Source organism: Alligator sinensis, unplaced genomic scaffold (genome assembly GCF_000455745.1).
Source record: "Alligator sinensis unplaced genomic scaffold, ASM45574v1 scaffold321_1, whole genome shotgun sequence".
Taxonomy (NCBI): domain Eukaryota; kingdom Metazoa; phylum Chordata; order Crocodylia; family Alligatoridae; genus Alligator; species Alligator sinensis.
In genome coordinates this window covers 462,255-485,015 of record NW_005841969.1, presented here as the reverse complement: position 1 = coordinate 485,015, position 22,761 = coordinate 462,255, and the positions used below count along the sequence as shown (strand labels likewise).

Here is a 22,761-nt window from a genome sequence, read left to right as displayed (position 1 = left end):
GATAAGTAAGCCAAACAAATGTTTGATATCTTGCTTTTTCCAGCAATTTTCATTGCCCTTTAAAAATATTAATTTCTTTAGAGAGTGTTTTTATAAAAAGGACCTTTTTGTACAGTTAAGAATCAAGAGTTTCTTTCATTTCTTATAGCTGACCCTTGGACTGAAAAATGCTTATCTTCTGCTTTCTGTTTTGCATATCTTTCTGTTTGGATAGTACCATTGGAAGCAAGATCAATGGGTAATTTACTATGCAGAGTTTGAGTTTTTGCAGGGACAGAAGAGAAGTGGCTGAGATTTGTTAACATGCTCAGATTCCAAATTTCAGTTACCTGCCGCTAGTTCTTATATGCCTACTGCAGAGAAGCAAGAACTCCATTACTTGATAGTGGATTAAGCTGTACTCTCACAATATCAATAAATACAATTTGCATTTATTGTTCATATGATTGATTGATTGTTGCAAATAAATCATCAAGCTGAATTTTAACAAAGCATACATTGAAACATGCCCAATGTCAGAAGGCAAAAATGGAGTTTAAAAATCTACTTTAAATTTGGTTATAGTATCCTTAAATACCTTTGATAATCTTTTGTGTTGGATTATTTAACATGAAAATTTGAATTTCAAAACAATCTTACCTAAACTTAATTTTTTCAGATTTACTTGTATTAGCCTTCTTTCAGTCCTTTCCTTATACCTCTTGACTTCCACTTGCTACTGAAGCAAGTAATGTTCGCTTGCTTGAAGTCCTGAGTTGAAAAGGTTTGGAAAAGAGCTTGTTTTTTTATTTTATCATAATCAAAAACCAATGGGAGAGAGGAACTAAGTTAAATTTGTTTCATTTCAGAAATAGTAGCATAAAATCTTAATAGGGCCACAAATGGAAATATATTCAATCTCTGTTCAGGCAAACTCTAAATTAAATCATCATTCCATTGATTTGTATTGGTAGAATTATGTGACTGTTTACACAGCTTCAGACTATTCTGTGCTTAGTTTCAAATTGTGTTTATAACAGCAAGGAATTAACAAAATGTAGCCAGGAATAAATATGATGAGGGAACAGAAAAATGGAGGATAAGAGTGATATATCTGTATTTGTACTGGGTATATGAAATTGTAACTTGATTTTTAGAAAATCAGTAAATTGTAATCATGTAAACTATCCTAAATGTGAAATTGGAGTTATAAAATTTCAAAATAATCAATTTAAGCATTGTAAGCTGGCACATGATGATGTTGAAGTGTTGTGTGATCTGGAAGACAGAATGTTTGGACAGTTATCTGGAGTGTACTTCTCTGAAGTTTCAGATCTTTATTTCACTTATTCTGTCCTCATATTAGAAACATCATTATTTTTTCTCCTGACTTTCTTTCTAGAAATTCTTTATAGCATACTTTACAAGCTTAAACATTTTAAACCAAGATGTAGTCTTTGATAACAATATTATTTCTACAGGTAGTTTCATCTCTAACATGATTAATTATGTAGTCTACAACCAAATTGTGATAATATATTGCACCTTTCTGCGGATCTAAAATTCCTTTACACAGTTTAGGTAAGTATGAATATCCCTATTGTATTCAGGTATTGAGAGACAAGTCATTTATTGAGAAGATCTGAGAATTTATCTCAGGTTTCCTCGCTAACCATTAGGCTAATCTGCTCTTAAATCTAGGCACTCAAGTTTTAAATAATTAAATAAGAATTAACAAGGGAAAATGGTCAAAAATAAGTTAACTTCATCACACTTGTGGAAGGAGAAATATTGCGGACCAACTTGCTTTTAGATATATTTTTGAAAGGTTTCTGTTTTGGGTTTTTATGATTTTTTTTTCTCTCTGTCCTTTTGCAATCCTGTCACTTTTTTGGAATTTATTCTGGAGCACCTGTGTCTGGCCATTATTGGCAAAGAGCTGGTTCTCTAGAAACTGCTTCCACAGTCCAGAAGTGATGGTCTTTAACTTAAGGCACAATGCAAATTTTACTTTTTGGTTTAGCTTTTTCATTATTGAATCCCACTGCTGTCATCCTGGTTCTGGTAGAAGCAGTAATTTGTTTAATGAAATCTGTTTGCAGATTGATTATATAATTTGTTGTATTAGCTGTCCTGTACTATAGTCACTATATCATGTGTGGTTAAGTTGAATAACCTTTCTGATTCAGTGGAACTCTTTCTGTTGTAACATACATACCAATCTGGTATTAGAATTTGGCCCAGATGATTGGATCCAATTCCTGTTGAATTGTACTGGGTTTTGGATGAGAAAATGAATGAGCATATCATCCTTTGTTAAAATGTCAGATTTTAGGTATCACTTGCAAAGTTATGGGTGAATATTCCCTCCTATGAAAGTACCTGATCTTTCTGCACATGCTGTAACCAACTAACCATTCATATCAAAATAATTTGGGATCACAGTGTAGTGTGACTTGAGAGATTTTTTTTTCCCTTCACTTCCATCTCATCCCCCTTTTTCACTCTTTCTGAATCTCAGTAAGTCATTCTAAAATCAGCAACATTAATCCAGAGGCAAAATCATGTTTGATATAACATAGAAGAGTCTCTCTTTTTAATCTAATCTTTATTTAAAATTTGTCTGTTTCTGGTTATTTTGTCCCTGAGTGGATAATTTATAAAGGTTGAGAGTATATTTTTTAACTGGGTATTAAAGTAGGCCTGATGCTTTACATAATAAATAAAGTATAGCTCTGTTGTGACACTCTAGCTTTAGATTTGACACAATGAAAGAGCTGCAAACAGCTGTGGAGGAAGATAAGAATTCTAAAAATATTGTTTACTTAAGTTTTTTTGGTGGTCTTTTAATAAGGTGGAGAGGGGATGAGAAAAGAGCAAAGAAACAATGGAAAAAATGAGAGTCACAGGGAAATGAAAGAGAAGTGGTATGTTGGTATTGTAGCTAAAGTTAAATGCTGCAAGCTCAAGGAATAAGGAAGATCAGGTAGGTGGAATCCCTGGTCACTGCTGAAATTCAGCTTCTGTTTCCTGCACTCTGAGCAAGGAGGACACCAGGAAATGTCCCTGCTAGGAAGCATCTATAGCAGGGGCAGGCAATTATTTTGGGTGGAGGGCCCCTTGCTGAGTTTTGGCAAGCTGTTGAGGGCTGGATTGGTAGCCCCGCCCCTTGACAAGTAAACCCCACCCCCTAGCACCATCTTGTGACCAGAAGTCCCACCCCCTAACCCCCAACCTTTGCCACCAGAATTCCCTCCCCTTGCCCCCAGGAGTATGCCTTTCAATAAGGGGTTTTGCCATCTCAGAACCAAAAAAACCCCAAATTATATACCAAAAATTGAACATCTACAACGTTCATTAAACATTTTTAATTTAAGAAAAAATATTTGTCCTGATTTACATGTGTTTGTGTAGTGTACATAAAGTTGATTGCACACCTTTAAGCAATAGCTTAAAATGAAGTCTTGCTCTTGTATATTGCGGGGTGCATGGGGTGGCACTACATTCCGGTCCATGGTTAAAGACTGTAAAGTTTTTATTGTTCGTAATTAAATACAGGAAAATGGAACAGATGTCATGTAATTTCTGTAGTGTGCACTCTTTAACACCCCACTAACACCACTATGTACAGATGAAACAACAGAGGACCTCTTAAAAATGCTATCTATTAGGCAAGGGAGACACTAATCACTGTATGTAGAGAGAAAAGTATTTGTCTAATCAAGATAAGGTCATATAGCACAAAGCTATTTAAGCATTGCTTATGGGTAATATTCTTTGTTTTTAACTAATTTACAAAATGTCCACTGTTTTAAGATGTTACCTTTTAACCCTCTTTGCTTCAAAGCAGTCTGGCCTACTTGCTCTTCTCTATTGCTATATACAACTTCCAACTTCAGCATTTCATTGTAGCAAGCAGCATAGATGTAGTCAGATGAAGTCAAGAGGTTAAGATGCATCAAAGCAGAGGTCAAAAATACCACCAGAGAGGAGTGGGTATTTTTTAGAGAAGAGATAGAAGGCTGCTATTAAAACAGAACACAATACATCTTTATAGATAAATCTTGTTTGTTTGAAATTGAAAGCTTCTTAACTTGGTTTTGAGAGTCTAAATCAGACCCTTGACACCACTTAAATGTTTTTGTTTTCCCTTATTGTAGTGTGTTAGAATTTTATTATATTGCACAGTGCCCTAAGCAACTGTGTCAACATCTATACTTTGCAAATAAAATTACAGTTATATAAAACGTGTGTAATTTGTACTGAATGGCAAAGTTAGGATTTCCTCTTCATTGCATTGCTACATGACTGTTTAAATAATATTGAAGGGTGTTGGTTGTAGCTGTGTTGGTCTAAGGACATAGGTAGACAAGGTTCTGTCTAAATAATATTGCAGCATTTCTCCTTGGAGTCTTAAGGCACATCTGATAACCCAGAGAAATGTAATTTACTTTCTGTGGCATATGGATATAATCTGTTGTTAGCAATATAACTGTAAATGACATTTGCTATTACATTTTAAAATAGTCTATTATAGACTACTTGATAAGTAAGCCAAACAAATGTTTGATATCTTGCTTTTTCCAGCAATTTTCATTGCCCTTTAAAAATATTAATTTCTTTAGAGAGTGTTTTTATAAAAAGGACCTTTTTGTACAGTTAAGAATCAAGAGTTTCTTTCATTTCTTATAGCTGACCCTTGGACTGAAAAATGCTTATCTTCTGCTTTCTGTTTTGCATATCTTTCTGTTTGGATAGTACCATTGGAAGCAAGATCAATGGGTAATTTACTATGCAGAGTTTGAGTTTTTGCAGGGACAGAAGAGAAGTGGCTGAGATTTGTTAACATGCTCAGATTCCAAATTTCAGTTACCTGCCGCTAGTTCTTATATGCCTACTGCAGAGAAGCAAGAACTCCATTACTTGATAGTGGATTAAGCTGTACTCTCACAATATCAATAAATACAATTTGCATTTATTGTTCATATGATTGATTGATTGTTGCAAATAAATCATCAAGCTGAATTTTAACAAAGCATACATTGAAACATGCCCAATGTCAGAAGGCAAAAATGGAGTTTAAAAATCTACTTTAAATTTGGTTATAGTATCCTTAAATACCTTTGATAATCTTTTGTGTTGGATTATTTAACATGAAAATTTGAATTTCAAAACAATCTTACCTAAACTTAATTTTTTCAGATTTACTTGTATTAGCCTTCTTTCAGTCCTTTCCTTATACCTCTTGACTTCCACTTGCTACTGAAGCAAGTAATGTTCGCTTGCTTGAAGTCCTGAGTTGAAAAGGTTTGGAAAAGAGCTTGTTTTTTTATTTTATCATAATCAAAAACCAATGGGAGAGAGGAACTAAGTTAAATTTGTTTCATTTCAGAAATAGTAGCATAAAATCTTAATAGGGCCACAAATGGAAATATATTCAATCTCTGTTCAGGCAAACTCTAAATTAAATCATCATTCCATTGATTTGTATTGGTAGAATTATGTGACTGTTTACACAGCTTCAGACTATTCTGTGCTTAGTTTCAAATTGTGTTTATAACAGCAAGGAATTAACAAAATGTAGCCAGGAATAAATATGATGAGGGAACAGAAAAATGGAGGATAAGAGTGATATATCTGTATTTGTACTGGGTATATGAAATTGTAACTTGATTTTTAGAAAATCAGTAAATTGTAATCATGTAAACTATCCTAAATGTGAAATTGGAGTTATAAAATTTCAAAATAATCAATTTAAGCATTGTAAGCTGGCACATGATGATGTTGAAGTGTTGTGTGATCTGGAAGACAGAATGTTTGGACAGTTATCTGGAGTGTACTTCTCTGAAGTTTCAGATCTTTATTTCACTTATTCTGTCCTCATATTAGAAACATCATTATTTTTTCTCCTGACTTTCTTTCTAGAAATTCTTTATAGCATACTTTACAAGCTTAAACATTTTAAACCAAGATGTAGTCTTTGATAACAATATTATTTCTACAGGTAGTTTCATCTCTAACATGATTAATTATGTAGTCTACAACCAAATTGTGATAATATATTGCACCTTTCTGCGGATCTAAAATTCCTTTACACAGTTTAGGTAAGTATGAATATCCCTATTGTATTCAGGTATTGAGAGACAAGTCATTTATTGAGAAGATCTGAGAATTTATCTCAGGTTTCCTCGCTAACCATTAGGCTAATCTGCTCTTAAATCTAGGCACTCAAGTTTTAAATAATTAAATAAGAATTAACAAGGGAAAATGGTCAAAAATAAGTTAACTTCATCACACTTGTGGAAGGAGAAATATTGCGGACCAACTTGCTTTTAGATATATTTTTGAAAGGTTTCTGTTTTGGGTTTTTATGATTTTTTTTTCTCTCTGTCCTTTTGCAATCCTGTCACTTTTTTGGAATTTATTCTGGAGCACCTGTGTCTGGCCATTATTGGCAAAGAGCTGGTTCTCTAGAAACTGCTTCCACAGTCCAGAAGTGATGGTCTTTAACTTAAGGCACAATGCAAATTTTACTTTTTGGTTTAGCTTTTTCATTATTGAATCCCACTGCTGTCATCCTGGTTCTGGTAGAAGCAGTAATTTGTTTAATGAAATCTGTTTGCAGATTGATTATATAATTTGTTGTATTAGCTGTCCTGTACTATAGTCACTATATCATGTGTGGTTAAGTTGAATAACCTTTCTGATTCAGTGGAACTCTTTCTGTTGTAACATACATACCAATCTGGTATTAGAATTTGGCCCAGATGATTGGATCCAATTCCTGTTGAATTGTACTGGGTTTTGGATGAGAAAATGAATGAGCATATCATCCTTTGTTAAAATGTCAGATTTTAGGTATCACTTGCAAAGTTATGGGTGAATATTCCCTCCTATGAAAGTACCTGATCTTTCTGCACATGCTGTAACCAACTAACCATTCATATCAAAATAATTTGGGATCACAGTGTAGTGTGACTTGAGAGATTTTTTTTTCCCTTCACTTCCATCTCATCCCCCTTTTTCACTCTTTCTGAATCTCAGTAAGTCATTCTAAAATCAGCAACATTAATCCAGAGGCAAAATCATGTTTGATATAACATAGAAGAGTCTCTCTTTTTAATCTAATCTTTATTTAAAATTTGTCTGTTTCTGGTTATTTTGTCCCTGAGTGGATAATTTATAAAGGTTGAGAGTATATTTTTTAACTGGGTATTAAAGTAGGCCTGATGCTTTACATAATAAATAAAGTATAGCTCTGTTGTGACACTCTAGCTTTAGATTTGACACAATGAAAGAGCTGCAAACAGCTGTGGAGGAAGATAAGAATTCTAAAAATATTGTTTACTTAAGTTTTTTTGGTGGTCTTTTAATAAGGTGGAGAGGGGATGAGAAAAGAGCAAAGAAACAATGGAAAAAATGAGAGTCACAGGGAAATGAAAGAGAAGTGGTATGTTGGTATTGTAGCTAAAGTTAAATGCTGCAAGCTCAAGGAATAAGGAAGATCAGGTAGGTGGAATCCCTGGTCACTGCTGAAATTCAGCTTCTGTTTCCTGCACTCTGAGCAAGGAGGACACCAGGAAATGTCCCTGCTAGGAAGCATCTATAGCAGGGGCAGGCAATTATTTTGGGTGGAGGGCCCCTTGCTGAGTTTTGGCAAGCTGTTGAGGGCTGGATTGGTAGCCCCGCCCCTTGACAAGTAAACCCCACCCCCTAGCACCATCTTGTGACCAGAAGTCCCACCCCCTAACCCCCAACCTTTGCCACCAGAATTCCCTCCCCTTGCCCCCAGGAGTATGCCTTTCAATAAGGGGTTTTGCCATCTCAGAACCAAAAAAACCCCAAATTATATACCAAAAATTGAACATCTACAACGTTCATTAAACATTTTTAATTTAAGAAAAAATATTTGTCCTGATTTACATGTGTTTGTGTAGTGTACATAAAGTTGATTGCACACCTTTAAGCAATAGCTTAAAATGAAGTCTTGCTCTTGTATATTGCGGGGTGCATGGGGTGGTGGGTATAGGTTTGTGGGGGGCTGTTGGTGTATGGGTATGTGGCATGTGGGGGTGTGAGTGGGGTGGGAGAGTTTGCAGGTGTGTGTGTGGATATGTGGTTGGGTATGGGGTTTGTGGGAGGCTGTGTGGGAGGGAAGGTGGCTGGGATGTGTGAGGGAGTGTGGTGTGGGGGTCTGCTTGTATGGCAGTGTGAGGGGGGTGGGTGCATGTGTATGGTGGGGTGTGCATATGGGACTCACCCTATGAACACCTGCACATACACACACACCCTGCCTCCCTCACTTGTGCACACACACAGACATGCGCGCACACAGACGTGTGCACACACCCACAAACTGTCTGCCTCCCTCATTGAACACACATGCATGCACACACAGTCCCTCCCTCCCTTGCTGCACACCACACGCATGTACACACACACACACACACACACACACACTATCTTTCTTTCTCTCTCTCTCTCTCTCTCGTTGCAGGGATACACACGTGTACACCCCCCTGTCCCTCCTGCTCCTGGCCCCAGGGTACTGGTTTGGGCCTCATGCTCCCACAGTCCAATGATGCAGCTGTGGCCACTTGGTCCCAGAGCAGCCATTGGGTGGGCAGGGAGTAGTGAAAGCTGTGGCAGGCAGAGGCTTCTGGTTGGGGGAGATGGAGGTGGGAGAAGGCTGGGGGACTAGAGGTGGGGCAGGGCTGGACTGGGCCAGCATTTCTGCTGGCTTCCTCTGGGTCCTACTGCCCCTGGCTCCTGTCATCTTTGACAGGCAGCCGGGAGCAGATAAATATAAATTTTCTAAATATTTTAGGGGCCCTATGGGCTGGATAAAATAGTTTGGCAGGCCAGATCCAGCTTGTGGGCCATATTTTGCTTGCCCCGATCTATAGAGTTGGATCTATAAATAGGCAATCGGATAAAGCGTAAAGTTACTTCCCTCGCTAGGACTAGGGACACAAATTACATGTAAACCAGTATAAATGATCAGAAACCGATTCAAATCTGTAACACAACAAAAATTCAGTGCGCATAAACCATTTTCAGAATGGCCGAAACTGGTTTAAGATAAACCTGGGTGCATATAATATCAGACTTAACTGGTTTAGGTTAAATCAGGTTTTGAACTTCTGCCCCAGATCCCTTCCAGATTCAAGTTAACTCACAGTCCCCCAGCATGCTTCGTACCTCCCCCACAAACTTCCCCCCACAGGGTGGGTGGGCTAGCCTTGGCCCAAGCTGTCTGCTCCAGGGCCCCCCTGGCTTCTGGCCTGGGTCACTTCAGGCATATGGCTGCATTTCCAGAATCAAAAGTGAATGTCTGTTCAGTTGTTTATCGGATCAATCTACACAGCTTACATCAGTGGTTCTCAACCTTTTTTGTACTAAGACCCATTTTAATTGTTGATGGCTAGCCCTGACCTGCTGCCCCCAGGCCTCAGCCCCTCAATGTATGGGGCGGTGAGGGCTGGGGCAGGACAGGCCCCAAGCAGCCCCTTGAGGGCTGGAACTCTGCCAGCCTGCAAGGGAAAAGCAATGGTTTTCCACATTTTTCTCCTTTAAAGGAGAGTCCATTTTTAAAGTTTGTTGATCCATCTTTAAAATTTGTTCATGACCCTTTCAAATATTCTTGCAATGCACTTTTGGGTTGCGACCCACAGGTTGATAAATGCTGGCTTACATTAACCTGCAAAGATTGAATTGATTCAGTCTTGAGCTGTTTTGACTGTCTATACTTAGCCCTGTTGCCTAGGATCCTGTGGAAATCCCTGCAACTAACTTCAGGCTTCTTTATGGATTATCTCTTGATTCTGCCAGCTGTACAGTTTATTGGTCAGGAAATTTATATATGAATAACTTTACAATACAACAGTGGCTCTCAACCTTGTTTAAACACAAGTCACCCCTTGTTAGACTCTAGGCACCCTTTGGAAAATGATCCTAGTTTTCACTCGTTTTTCAACTACAGAAAAAAAAATAGGACAATTCTTCTATTGCAAAGGACTCCAACACCACAATAGATCAGAATGTTTTTAACACTATGAATTCCATTTTGAAATCTCTCAATTTATTTTATAAATCATGTTTCCACAACTAACAGTGCTAACAGTGTGTGGCATCCCGTTGCACCCCTGAAAGGATCTCAAGATATTCCTGTTGGGAATCACTGCATAGTTACAACATGAGTATTTAAGAATTAAAGGGCCAGGTCCTAATTTACCTGGTAAATGCCTTAGTGCAGGGCAAAATATGGCCTGCAGGCTGGACCCAGCTCACCAAGGTATTCCATCTGGCCCATGGCAGGTCCCTCGGCCCCACCTGGCCCAGGCAGAGGGGGCAGTCCAGGCTGTGGCATATGACTCTGGTCCCGGCACCCCCAGGCACGTGGTGGGGCGGGGCAGTGCAGCAGCTGGACTCGGTTTCCCTGAAGCCCTTGCAACAGTGGCTCACTCTGCCTGGCTGTCGCTGCCAGTCTACCCTGCACCTACAGCCAGCAGTGATGGATGGGGCAGGTGGGCAAGCTCCCCACTGCAACTGGCTCAGGACACCACAGGCAGCTGGGTGGATGGGATGGGGCTGTGGATGGGTGGGTGGGGAGTGGCATCTTGGAGCGGGATAGGCAGGCAGGTACTGGTGTCAGGATCATGGCATAGTAGTGACAGCACAGGGCCAGGGCCTGGGGCAGAGCCACAATCTACTCCCCATATGTCCCTGCCCACAGAACCAGCAGCCATTGTAGGGAGGTGTGTGGAGCGGATCGTGGCTCTGCCCTGGGCCCCAGCCCCATGCTGTCACCATCCCACTCTCCGACACTACTCCCCACCCGCCTACGGCCCCATTTCCCCAAATGAGTGTGCCATGCCTGCGGGGGTCCTAGGCTTGTCTCCATGGAGACCCCTCCTGCCTGCCCTCTCAGTCTGGCATTTCAGCTGGTGGGTGTGGGGTGGATAGGGCTAGATAGGATCAACTGCCCTCACCCCCGGCTGGGTCCTCACCCCTACACCTAGCCTGCAACAGCTCATCAAAACTCCTTAAGTGGCTCTCCAGACCAGATAATTGCCTGCCCATGCTTCAGTGGGAACCTATTCCACCAATCTCAATTCCCTGATAAACTATTAACTTCTTTCCTTTTGTAACATGCCATCATCTTAACCTTGAGGCTAAATAAAAAATGCATAACAGAAGAAGTACTCACCTTTTTTTTTTTGCTTTAAGAATGTTTCAGGGACGTGAGCAAGGTGGAATAGAATTGGTGGATAAGTTCACTCAGGCACGTAATGGCTAGGGACAGACATTACACATAAACTGGTTTAAGTTATAGAAACTGGTTTAAACCTGTAACAGAGCAGATGTTCAGTGCACATAAACTAGTTGAAAATGGCTGAAACCGGTTTGAGATCAACCTGGTTGAAGGTAGTATCAGATTTAACTGATTTGGGTCAAACCAGTTTATGCAATATCTGTCCCAGACCCCTTCATGGTGTAAGTTAAATCAGAATCCTCCAGCAGCTCAGATGTTTTGCAACTCTGGGCAGGGTTCTGCTCTCTGCTTCAGCCCAGCAGGGGTGGCCCCTCCCCCATGGGTGACTAGTGCCTCCTAATACAGAAGGAGCACCAGCCGCCGATTGCCGACTGGGGCGGGGTCCCCCAGCAGCTGATCGCCAGCAGAAGTGCTGGCAGCAAAACTGGAAGTGCAGCATGGACTCTCGGGGGGGCACGGATGATCTCAGGGGATGCACATGCACCCCCTGTGCATTGCCAATGCCTTCCCTTTTGCTCCCTGGCTGGAGCTCCGGCAGAGACTGCAGGTACAGCGGGGTCTGCCTGGCTTCCTCCTGCTCCCCACCCCATCCCCCTCACCACTCCCGGCTCAAGCAAGGATTCCCTCTTCCCCTCTGCCTTACAGAGACGCCTATCAGCATTAGCTAGCATACCACATGCTGGCTACAGTCCGTGCTGTGGCAGACAGGACAAAGGCAGATGGGACATTGTTGGCTTACAGCTCTTAGGAGGTAATCAACAGGTAGCTGATAATGTCCTTCTGTTTCTTCCTTGGAAAAAGTTGTTTAGGAAGAGCTTGAACTCATGAGAGAGGCTTTGTTTTGTTTGATGGACTGATACATGCTAACAACTCCCTGTGTAACTCCCTGCTGTGTAACTCAATGCTCTGTTATCAACAGTGAGGGGGGGGAACCCCTCCCTAATCAGAGCGTCCTGCCCCACGGCCCCCCCTCAGCTCAGCATTGTGGAAAGGAAGGGAGGGCTGCAATAGCACACCCTGGTTTCTAGCCTGAGCGACTACAGACATGTGCCTGCATTTCCTCAGTCCAGGGGGGATATCTATACAGTTACAAACCGGTTGAGCCTCGCCAGGTTAAACTAACCTGCAAAGATTGAATCAATTCAGGCTCAGGCTTTTTGAATGTCTGTCCCTAGCCAATAGGTGCAATAAGATCTGGTCCACCATGTACATAGCTGCCTAAAGGTTTTTTTCTTCAGAGAATAACATCTAATCTACCCATTTTATCACTAATAAACTCCTTATTTTATAGAGATGGACAATAATCTTCCTTTTGGGTATGACTATCTGCATTGGAATCTGCATAGTTGTTGCACCCATTTTGATTTTTAGGTTAAAAACTGATAAACAGAACTAAGGACCTTATTATTCCAAAATCACCACAATTTTTGTAAATAGTTAAAATGATAGTCTGTGATAGAAGTGTTGATGTTGTGATTTTTTTTCCATTGTATTCAGTGGTGCATAACGTATGAAGATTCTACTTCAGTGAGAAAATGGAAATTGTGATCTCATTAAACATCTTTTATTCTCATTTGAGCATGTTTGAGCAAGACTAGATGAACTAATGGCTACTAGGGCCTAATCAGTTAAACTGTGTTCTAAATTATACATTTGTCCTACAGAGGTCTTCAGAAATGACAGCCTCTGTGCAAAATAACAGCTACACACTGTGCACTAGATACACCCTTCTGCATCAAGAGAATACTTACATTGACAGTCTGCAGATATGTTATGCATGTTAATTGCATCTATTGCACTGAAATAATTTTTGTGTATCTTAAATTAATTTTAGAGATTTAAAATGAAATAAAAACTTTTAACTGATATAAATACAAAATAGATATACAGTTAATTATAAGATTTGATAAAATTATCCTAGACACACAGGACTGGAAGGGACCTCTTGGATCATTGAGTCTAGTCCTCTGCTGTTGCAGACTGTCACATTTCTTTTGTGAATTTATCAAACTCCTTCTTAAAAGCAGTTAGAATTTTATTTTATTTTATTTTTTTTGCATCCACAAGTCTGACTGGAAGGACATTCTGGAACTAGATTATTCTAATGGTCAGAAACTTTTTTCTAATTTCCAGCCTCAATGTATTCCTGGCCAGTTGGTACCATAAATTCATGTGGCAAGAGTAGTGTAACTAAGGCAGTGCAACTGGAGCAGTAGCTCCAAGTGCTGCCTTGGCAGGCAGGGGAGCAGAAAAATAGCAGCTGCTGTTGCAGCTGTATGATCATGCCAGCAGTGTGGCAGCAGCTGGAAGTTACTACTACCTCTGTACATAGCAGCTGCCCAGAGCGCCCAGCTGACTTGTTACGCCTCTATGTGCCAACATTATTCTTTAATTTAAATAGTTTCTCTCCCCTGTACTGTTTCCAGTCTCCCTCCTCTTCTGCAAACTAGGTTGTGCCCAGGCTGGAAGAATTGGATGGCCAGCATTTCTATAATTGATTAGTCATCAGTAGCCTATGTTTGTTTGGTGTGGTTAGCTATAGGAATTTACAGGATTTTAGGACCTCTTTTTTGACTGAAGCTATATACCTAGGGTTGGTTGGCTCCTTTACTCTGCTTAATGTTTTCTCTCTCAACACATTTTATAAACAGTAGTCAAATTTGCCTTCATTCTGCTAGGAAAAAGGCCAAACTCTTCTAGTCTCCTTTTATGATAAGCTCTCCATTCTCCTCCTCATCCTCGTAGCCCTTATCTGCACTTGCTTCAAGCTGAGTTAGTCATGAACATGGATGATCTTGCCAGTGCCCTGTATAATGGCACTAGTACCTCCCTACTGGAAATAGTTGTTCTGCTGCATTCTAGAATCACATTTTCCTTTTTTGCAGCTTTATTGCATTGGCAGCTCATGGTCATCCTTTTATCAACTAGTATACCAAGGTCTGTCTCTTCCTTAGATGTTTCCAGCTGATAAATTCCCAGATTTTTTTTTATAGCAAAAGTTATTGCCCCCCACAAAAAGTATATGGCCCTGCATATAAAGCTGCAGCAATTTTCTAGATATGTGATAATTTAAAATGCATACATTGAAAATTGCTGTACATATACATGTTTTGAATGTATAATTTGAAGAACAGCTGTGTAAAATTCCATCTTCTTGAAAGAATTTCAAGGTGCATTTTATATTCTGGCTTTTCCAGGCTAATTTATTTTATCTGTAAGTTGGTCCTCAAAAATCCAGTGTTCTAGTCTTGTGGTGATTTATGTTCTAGAAATGTGTGTAGTGATCTTATTAAAGGGTCTTTATTTTTGCACTACACGCACTGTATATGAGAGCTATGTGGCAGTGGCAAACCTCCAAATTTCATGTCAGCAGCAATTCTTTGTTACTTCACACCTTACAAATTCAATCAGAACAGCACTTGGAAAAATAATTATCAGGTATTAGACAGTAGGTTTGCATTGAATTGTATTTTGCTTTTATCCATATGAAGGGTAGGTAAATGCAGTTCTCATACAGATAAAGAATCAGTGTCACATAGAGGATAAGTGACTTCTACAGGGTCACATGACACTTCTTATACCTACAGAATCCAGGACATCAGTTTATTTCCTAATCCTGGATCTTAAATTCTTCTAGGAACTACTGTAACTTCTGTATTTTCTTTATAGGTTGATCTCCTATCAAGAGTTTTTGGCATTTGAGTCAGTTTTGTGTACTCCAGATGCAATGTTCATTGTTGCTTTTCAGTTATTTGACAAGAGTGGCAATGGAGAAGTGACATTTGGTAAGACAATTAAAAACATTTTAAGATTTGTAGCATAAACAGCAAGAATTGTTCAAGTCAACCCCACCATTCACAAACTCTAAGTAGATATGCATCTTCAGGACAGTATAATTTCATTAAAAGATTTGTATACGTCAAACATTTCTTTTTACTTCAGGCTTTAAGATATTTACTGTGTCTTATTAATTCTCAGTTTTGCTTAGTCCTACAATAGAAAATACAAAACCTGTTTGTTCAGGATCATCCTGAAGCAGACAGATATGTGCACATATGAATTCCTTCATTTCCCTAAGGGGTTTTTATAAATAGATTGGGATCTCCTTTTACCATCTTAAGAGAACTGAAACCAGAAAATAAAGGTGTCAATCTAATTTTCCTGTTTTGGAGGCAAATTCTTCACTAATTTGCATGGGCATAATTCCCAAATTGAACCTGTAAAAATGAAAGCAGGCTTTGGCCTTAAATTGTTTTTTGTTTCAGCCTTATTTCTATTACTTTGAACTGAAGGAAAAAAAGTATTCTGTTGGTTAAAAAAAAAAATGTGTTAATAGGTTCTGGATAAGTAAAAATGTTAAGTGATAATTTACAATCTTTATGTTAAAACATATATTCATAAAGATTAGAAACTCTAATGCTGAGAATTGTAATAAATGGAATGAGAATAAAATGTAAATTTCATTTTATAAAATAATAAAGATTTCAATATAAATAATGGAATATGTTTGGATTTAGTTGACTTTTCAGAAAATTTTTGAGGAGGCTTTGAGATTCAATGTTCATGACCATTTTTTTTTCTTCTGAAAATACATACAGTATTACGTATGCATATGGTTAATTAGAAACGTGAAACTTCAAGCATTCCGGGTTCACAGCATTCTAAATAGATGTTATTTGTAAGAAGTTTGTAAAAAGATAAATTAATGCAGACATTAGCATTTATTAGCATTAGTAGTCAATCTAACAGAACAATTGATGATAGAACCTTGCTAATTTGGAAAACGAACAATTCTCACAACCAAATAGTGATTCTCCTTCCTTTCCTGTCTGGAGATGCAAACAAGGGAAATTTGATATACATGTGATGCTGTCAGATGCAGAAAGTAAATTGTAAAAATAGGTGCAGTCTTTTCACATCTTTTAGTTACCATAATTACTCAAATCAAAGACTAAAGGGGCAGGTGGTAGCTCTCAGCTCTGATCAGAGCCAGAGGAACAGCAGCAGCTCCCTAACTCTGGCTGGTTGTGGAATCTGAGACGGGACTTTTTTCCCCACCATATTGCTTGAGAGGACAGGGGGATGTTGGGGGGACAGGGATAGACTCCTTATCTTGGATTCAAGTAAATATGGTAATTTTGATTGTAAAAATAAATTTCAAATACATATTTTCTTGAATCTAATATGAATTTAAGAAGGTCTCCCAATAATTAGATTCTGTATATGGAAAATGTATATATTTGTTATAATTTTCCAGGTATAGAATCTAATTATTGAAGCACTGTCTTTAAATTTGTCACGCCCCCTGCCCCCCCGTCTCCTCTACCACTGCTACAGCAGGAAAGGCGGCAGGGACAGGTAGCCTCAGAGGGGCGGGGGGATCAGACAGCCCTTGGCCACTGCCCCCCCACTACCTGTACCTGCTCTGCCCCAGCTCCCCACAATATCTGTCCCTTCCCACATATTCACCACAGTTTCTGCCCTTCCCTCCCTCCCCCACCTTACTATTAGATGCTGCTCAGCCTCTGTTCTCTCCCCAGAGCCCAGCATGTGGAAGCACTACCCTTACCAGGCCATGCAGGAGTATCAGTGCTGCTGATTGTCTAGGCAGGGGATGGACTTTCCACATCTGCCATGCCTAGGAGGGAATCCAGTCACAGCCAAACTGTGCCTAACAGTAACAGGGGGGAAGGGGGCAGGGGGCAGGGCAAAAGCTGCAGGGGGGCAGGGGTAGGAGACTGCTATAGGACTGACTGTAGCCTCAACCCAAGCTCAGGGTAGGGTGACCACCAGTCTCTAATTGGGCAGGACAGCCCCAAAACATGCATATCAAGTCCTGGTCCTAGGCAGAATGACTCCGGGATAGCATTTGTCCTGGATTTTGCCATTCAGTGAGAAGATGGTGACAGAAGGAGTGAGCACGGTGCCCAGCTGTGATGGTGACAGCAGCCAGGAGGACTTGGAGGCAGCGGTAACTGGGGCCAGGGCCAGCTGGGTGCGGAGGACGCCCCCTGGGGTAGGGGCTGTGGCACTACATGTCCCCTGCCAACAGGACACTAACCCCCGCCCCACCCCACCCTGGTGGTGCCAGAGGGGGCTCCCGCTGTCTACCCACCCCATGTGCGCTCGGGTGGAGGCTACAAGAGACCTGTTCCCCAGGGCAGGTAGTAGCGATGACAGTGCAAGGGGGAGGCTTGGGGCAGGCAGCAGGACTCTACCATGTGTCGACTCCCCCCCCGCCCAGCTGCTGGCCTCATGTATCCTGTTTTTGCAGCTTTGTACACAAATCTGAGACGAGGGTCTTTTTCCCCCTTTGTGGGGGTAGGGGGGCAGAGAGACCTCATATTAAATTTGAGGTAATTGTAATTTTTTTCAAGTTGATGAGATCATTTAATAAGCATGCTAGAGAAGTTTCCTTCCTTTTACTTTCCTATGTTTACTAGAGTCCTATGCTTATCAGTGCGTAATTTATACTTAGCAGCGTACTTGAAAAGATTTAACTGAGAACTTAACGTGTAATACAAATCAACTCTTTCTTGTTGCTTTTTTGGTAATTTCCCATGACAATTTCACAGTATATAAAAGGGGATAGTTGTGTTATGAAAATTGATTGGTTAACACTTGTACAGTATGGGGAAATGCAAATTATTATATAATTTTAAATTTAATATTAATAAAATTGATAATCTGTAGTGAGTCTCCCAGTACTGTTGTGAATTACAGAAACGTTACATTGGTTTACTTCTGCTTTTTCTCCTCACTGTGCATCTATAAGATGGTCAGTTTAGCTTTATATTAAGTCAGAAAAAAAATCACGTCATTAAGTTTTCCTACAAAGAATTTAGGAAAACTTAACTGGATGGTCATAGTGATATGTGATCTTTGAATTCATAATGTAAACAATCTTGCAAGATATTTTTTCTAGTATGTGGAAAAAGACTAGGCTTCAGTTTATAAGTACTGCTTGGCTTAAAATACCTGCATTTGATAGATTAATGTTCACAATATGCCATGTACTGGACATGTTTCTCTGCAAGTGTTTTGACTGTCTTGGATGTATAAATATTGAAAGTGATTATTAGAAATAATTCTGAATTAGAATGGTCCTAATCAACTAGTGTGAAAATTGCTAGGTAGATGCTGATTTATTTATTTATTTATTTTCAATAACTGGTTTTATTTCCATGTGGCATGATTGGAATTCCATCACTTCAGTGTATTCTTTCCTTTACATTTCACTCTGCATATACCCCCAGCAAATGTGACCACCTTGCATCTTGCTCTCATTGCCCTCATTCTGTTGGTCTTGCCCACTCTTGATAAATGATACACACATTTATATATTTAAACATATATTTTAAACTTAAAATTATATTTTAAACAAAAGTTTTACACAGATACCTTCCTCCAAAGAAGTGACAAGAGGACAAGAATAATAATTTAATGATTTTATAAAGCTATATATATTGCTAATGGATTACATAATACTCATCTGTTCATGGATTATTTCAGCAATTGTTGTCTGCTTCTTTAGACTGTTACACTTGAGGTCACACATTAATGAGGCTTATATCAGAACAACTAAACTGTAATAAAAACAAATAGGGAGAAAAGTGTTTAGTCATCAGTAACCAACTGAACAAGCAACTACTCTGTTGTTCTGATTATAAGTCTACCTTTTTTCCTTCAAAAGAACCATAAAAAGAACCATTCAAAAGAACCACGCTTGACTTTATACTTTGGGTTGACCTGTAATTTGGCTCCCTGCTGTCTTCTTGCTGTGTTTGCAGTATTTTAGTGCATGCAGTTAAAAATAGTAAGTCAGAAAAGTTTTCAGTACAGTTCTTATTTTAGTATTTTTAGTACATTTAAACCTTTGGATCCTTACCATGGTTATTTCATTGTCCTCTGAGATTTTTTGTAAGGGCAATAGCAAGTCAGGATCTTCATCTGTAGTTATCGATTTTTATATCCAGGAAAAATCTTTCAAGTTCAGTTTTCCTAAAATTGTTAGAAAATATGGGGTTGATTTTTATATATAGGTTTGACTTAAAATCAGAGCAGTATATCTCACTTAAACCATTCATTCCTGTGTCAGTCATGGTTGTAATAGAAGTTCTTGAGATTGAGGGGTGTTAAATCCCAATCACAGACATGGAAAGCACTTTTATAAAATCATGATTCACATTTATAATATTTTCAAATCTGTTGATTCATACTCCCTACATTGATCACTGTAAGTAGCTGTCTACTGCATAGATGATAAACATTAGATAATTAGATGACAGATGATAGTTTGAATAGTGTTTAAAATTAAACATGCAATAAAGCTTGGTTTTGATTATTTGACTGGAAGTTCAAGCAAATATACATACTAAGGTTTTACCTTTCATCTTTGTTTTCTGAGATTACCAAAACTGTTGTGTTTTCCCTTGAGGCTAAAACAAATACATTCTCACATGGTGAGGAAAGTGGCTGGAATGTACAGCTATCTGGGCTGCTAACTTCCCTCTTAACACAAAATGAAAGGATTCTTCTTGAACTGTCCGTGAGCTGATCTGGATTGTATCACTTCTGATTGGAATGTACAAGTTTAAGACTCTTTTCCAACTGTGCCATCTCATGCAAAGACCACAAGGACAGCCATACTCTGTAACCATAGACTGGTTTTAGTTAAATGCACAAGCTAATGTTAAGAAAAGAACACAGCTGAAAAACTTCCCTATCTTATGTAATTTCAGTCTTCCTGTTATCAAATATCTTCAAATTTTTCTATAGCCCAGTAATTCTCAACCAGGGTGCCACATGCAGTGTCTGTTCCAGGACCTGTACTGCATGCAACACCGGACTTAATGGCAGCCTTCAACTACCTGAAGGGGGGTTTGAAAGAGGATGGAACTAGACTGTTCTCAGTGGTAACAGATGACAGAACAAGGAGCAAAGGTCTCAAGTTGCAGCAAGGGAAGTTTAGGTTAGATATTAGGAATAATTTTCTCACTAGGAGGGTAGTAAAACACTGGAACAGGTTACCCAGAGAGTGGTAGAAATTCCAACCTTGGAGGTTTTCAAAACCCAGCTAGACAAAGCCTTAGCTGGGATGATCTATCTGCAGATGGTCCTGCTTTGAGCAGGGGGTTGGACTAGATGACCTCCTGAGGTCCCTTCCAACCCTAACTTTCTATGATTCTATATAGGACCAGTCTAGGACCCTCTGAGCATGCTGGATCATACACCTGCTGCATCCGATCCAGGACTGCACTGCATGTAGTAGCCTATTCTGGCTGTTTGGAGACTGCACCACATGTGTAAGCCAGAATGGGTATCTGGAACCAGTATGGGGAGAGGGAAGGTCTGTGGGTCCCCGACATGCTGGTACTTGCTCCAGCTGGTTTGGGACCTGCACGGTACATGGTGCCCGCCCTGGACTGCCTGGAGCAGGCACCGCATGCAGTGGGGAAGTGAGATCCATGGCCCTAAATTGGCCCTTGGGACCAGATCATTTAACTAGCCCATGGACTGGTCCCACATCACTCATGTGACCTGCAGTGCCTGTTGAGTTTGAGACCCTTTCTATACATGGAAAATAAAAAATGTGTTATAATTAGATTCTGTACATCAGGGTGTCAAACTCATCCAGCCCCATAGGCTGGATGAGCATCCTGGAGCCAGTCTGCAGGCCAGACCAGGACCGATACCACCCCCACCTCCCCCCACTGTAGAACAGTGTACCAAGTCTAGTTTGTGCACTGCCCACAGTGCACATCGTGCTGGCCCTGGGGGCTGGTGTGCACTCTGGGTGCTGTGGGCAGCACAGAGTGCCAGTCTGGGGGTGCTGCATGCAGCCTACACCAGCATGCAGCACTGGGTCCTGCCTGTGTGCCACACTGCTGGAAATGGAGCCTGCACATAAAGCTGGGTGGTAGGACACCTCATAGAGCACATGCCCCATACTGCATGCAGTGCACATGGCTGATCCAGTCCTGTATACCATAGGCAGCACATGCCAGCCCCAGGGCCAGCATGGGACACACACTGCCCACAAGGGCGTGTGCTGGACCTGGCACTGTATGCAGCACAGTGAGTCTGAGGTACAGTGTGCAGGGTCCAGCCCATGCACCATGCATCCCACACAGTATGTGGGACCAGAGCCAGGCCATGTGAACATCTCTGCTAATCATGGAAAATCTGTTGGAGGGTTGGCTTAAATTCAATCCTCACCCCCATCCTGCTGCAGTTGGGAAGGCAGAAGCATGTGGGGGAAGGGCAAGCTGTGGTGGGGATAGGTGGCCTGACCATTGCTTGTGTCCACTCGCCCCTTGTCTCCCTGGCCAGTTGTCCCTCCTCCTCTGTCACTTACCCTATACAGCAACTCTGGCTCCAGGTGAAATGCGGTGCTGTTCAATTCACAAAAATTATGAAGGGATGCCTTGAGTGTAAAAAATGTGAAAATCACTGCTGTAGTCCTTTGAAAAATATCTGGTTGAATGCAGACTAGTACAAGATATATTCCCACTCAAAACAAAGCAAGCTGTTCAACAAGAACCTTTCAAAGTATAAAAAAACAGTAATCTTATTTGTTAAGTAAATGCATATAAATTCCGGGGGACAGAACAGCAATCAAATTATGTTGATGTTGAGCTATACGTTAAACTTAGAGAGAGATGGTTGAATAAAAAACAACAATAAAAATATACTACTTCATAAAACTCCAGCATATGCTGCTGTTATCTTCAAGGCAGGGATTTATTACCATTTTTTTGTTGAACTAGTGAATTGACTCCAGAAAATGCGATAAATTACTCTTGGGAATTGAGGGATAAACCTTAAAACCGTGAATCAATAGAGATTTTGAGAGTACTGCAAAAAGGGATATGAGGTGCCCTACTGCTTGACCTTCTGCCTGTTCAGTTAGAAACAGTCCTCACCTTCTCTTTTTCCCTTCTGCATTAGAAGATGAAAATATTTATTATTTTATTTTTGTTATTTTGTTACTGTTCTAGTGTATATTAGATACCACAAATAAAGTAATCTCTGTATAGCTTGCTGTTAGCAGCTGGAGGCACCCATTCAGTTCTAATAGTGAATGGTTTAAAATAAGTGAATGTTCTTAAGCTGTTAATTACAAAACAATACTTCACCAACTGGAGAAGAAAGGAAAAGAGGTGACATGGGAATATGACCTACCAAAAGATATCCTTTCCTTAGTATTGTGGCCACTTCTAATAATGGTCTTGACCTTTTTAAAATAGGAATAGCAATATGTCTAAACTATTTTATTTGAAGCAAGCATTCCTTCATTTCGATTCCATCCGCTATCTTTTTTTACATCAGAACAAACTTCCTGCACAACAAATGGCTTTATACATAGACTTTGGCTCTCTCGCGCACTCTCTCACATGCCTTTGTGTGTCCTCATTTCCACTCACGCACGTGTGCACCTGCACTCACCCTCTCGCGCCCTCTTGTGCACACGTGTGCATGTCCTCTTGCGTTCTCGCTTGCTCACT

General features: G+C 40.1%; 1 protein-coding gene across 5 annotated transcripts in view; it reads left to right on the top strand.

The window, feature by feature from the left end:
* The window catches only part of SLC25A12 (solute carrier family 25 member 12), a 90,151-nt gene that overhangs the window by 12,294 nt on the left and 55,096 nt on the right, over positions 1–22,761 (top strand). For 4 of the 5 annotated variants that reach the window (XM_025200501.1, XM_025200502.1, XM_006020790.3 and 1 more), the window contains exon 4: positions 14,924–15,039. The exons of the other annotated variant lie outside the window; for it this stretch is intronic. In XM_025200501.1, the coding sequence (XP_025056286.1) occupies positions 14,924–15,039 (116 nt within the window). The remainder of the gene's footprint in view (positions 1–14,923; positions 15,040–22,761) is intronic. 5 annotated transcript variants of the gene reach the window in all.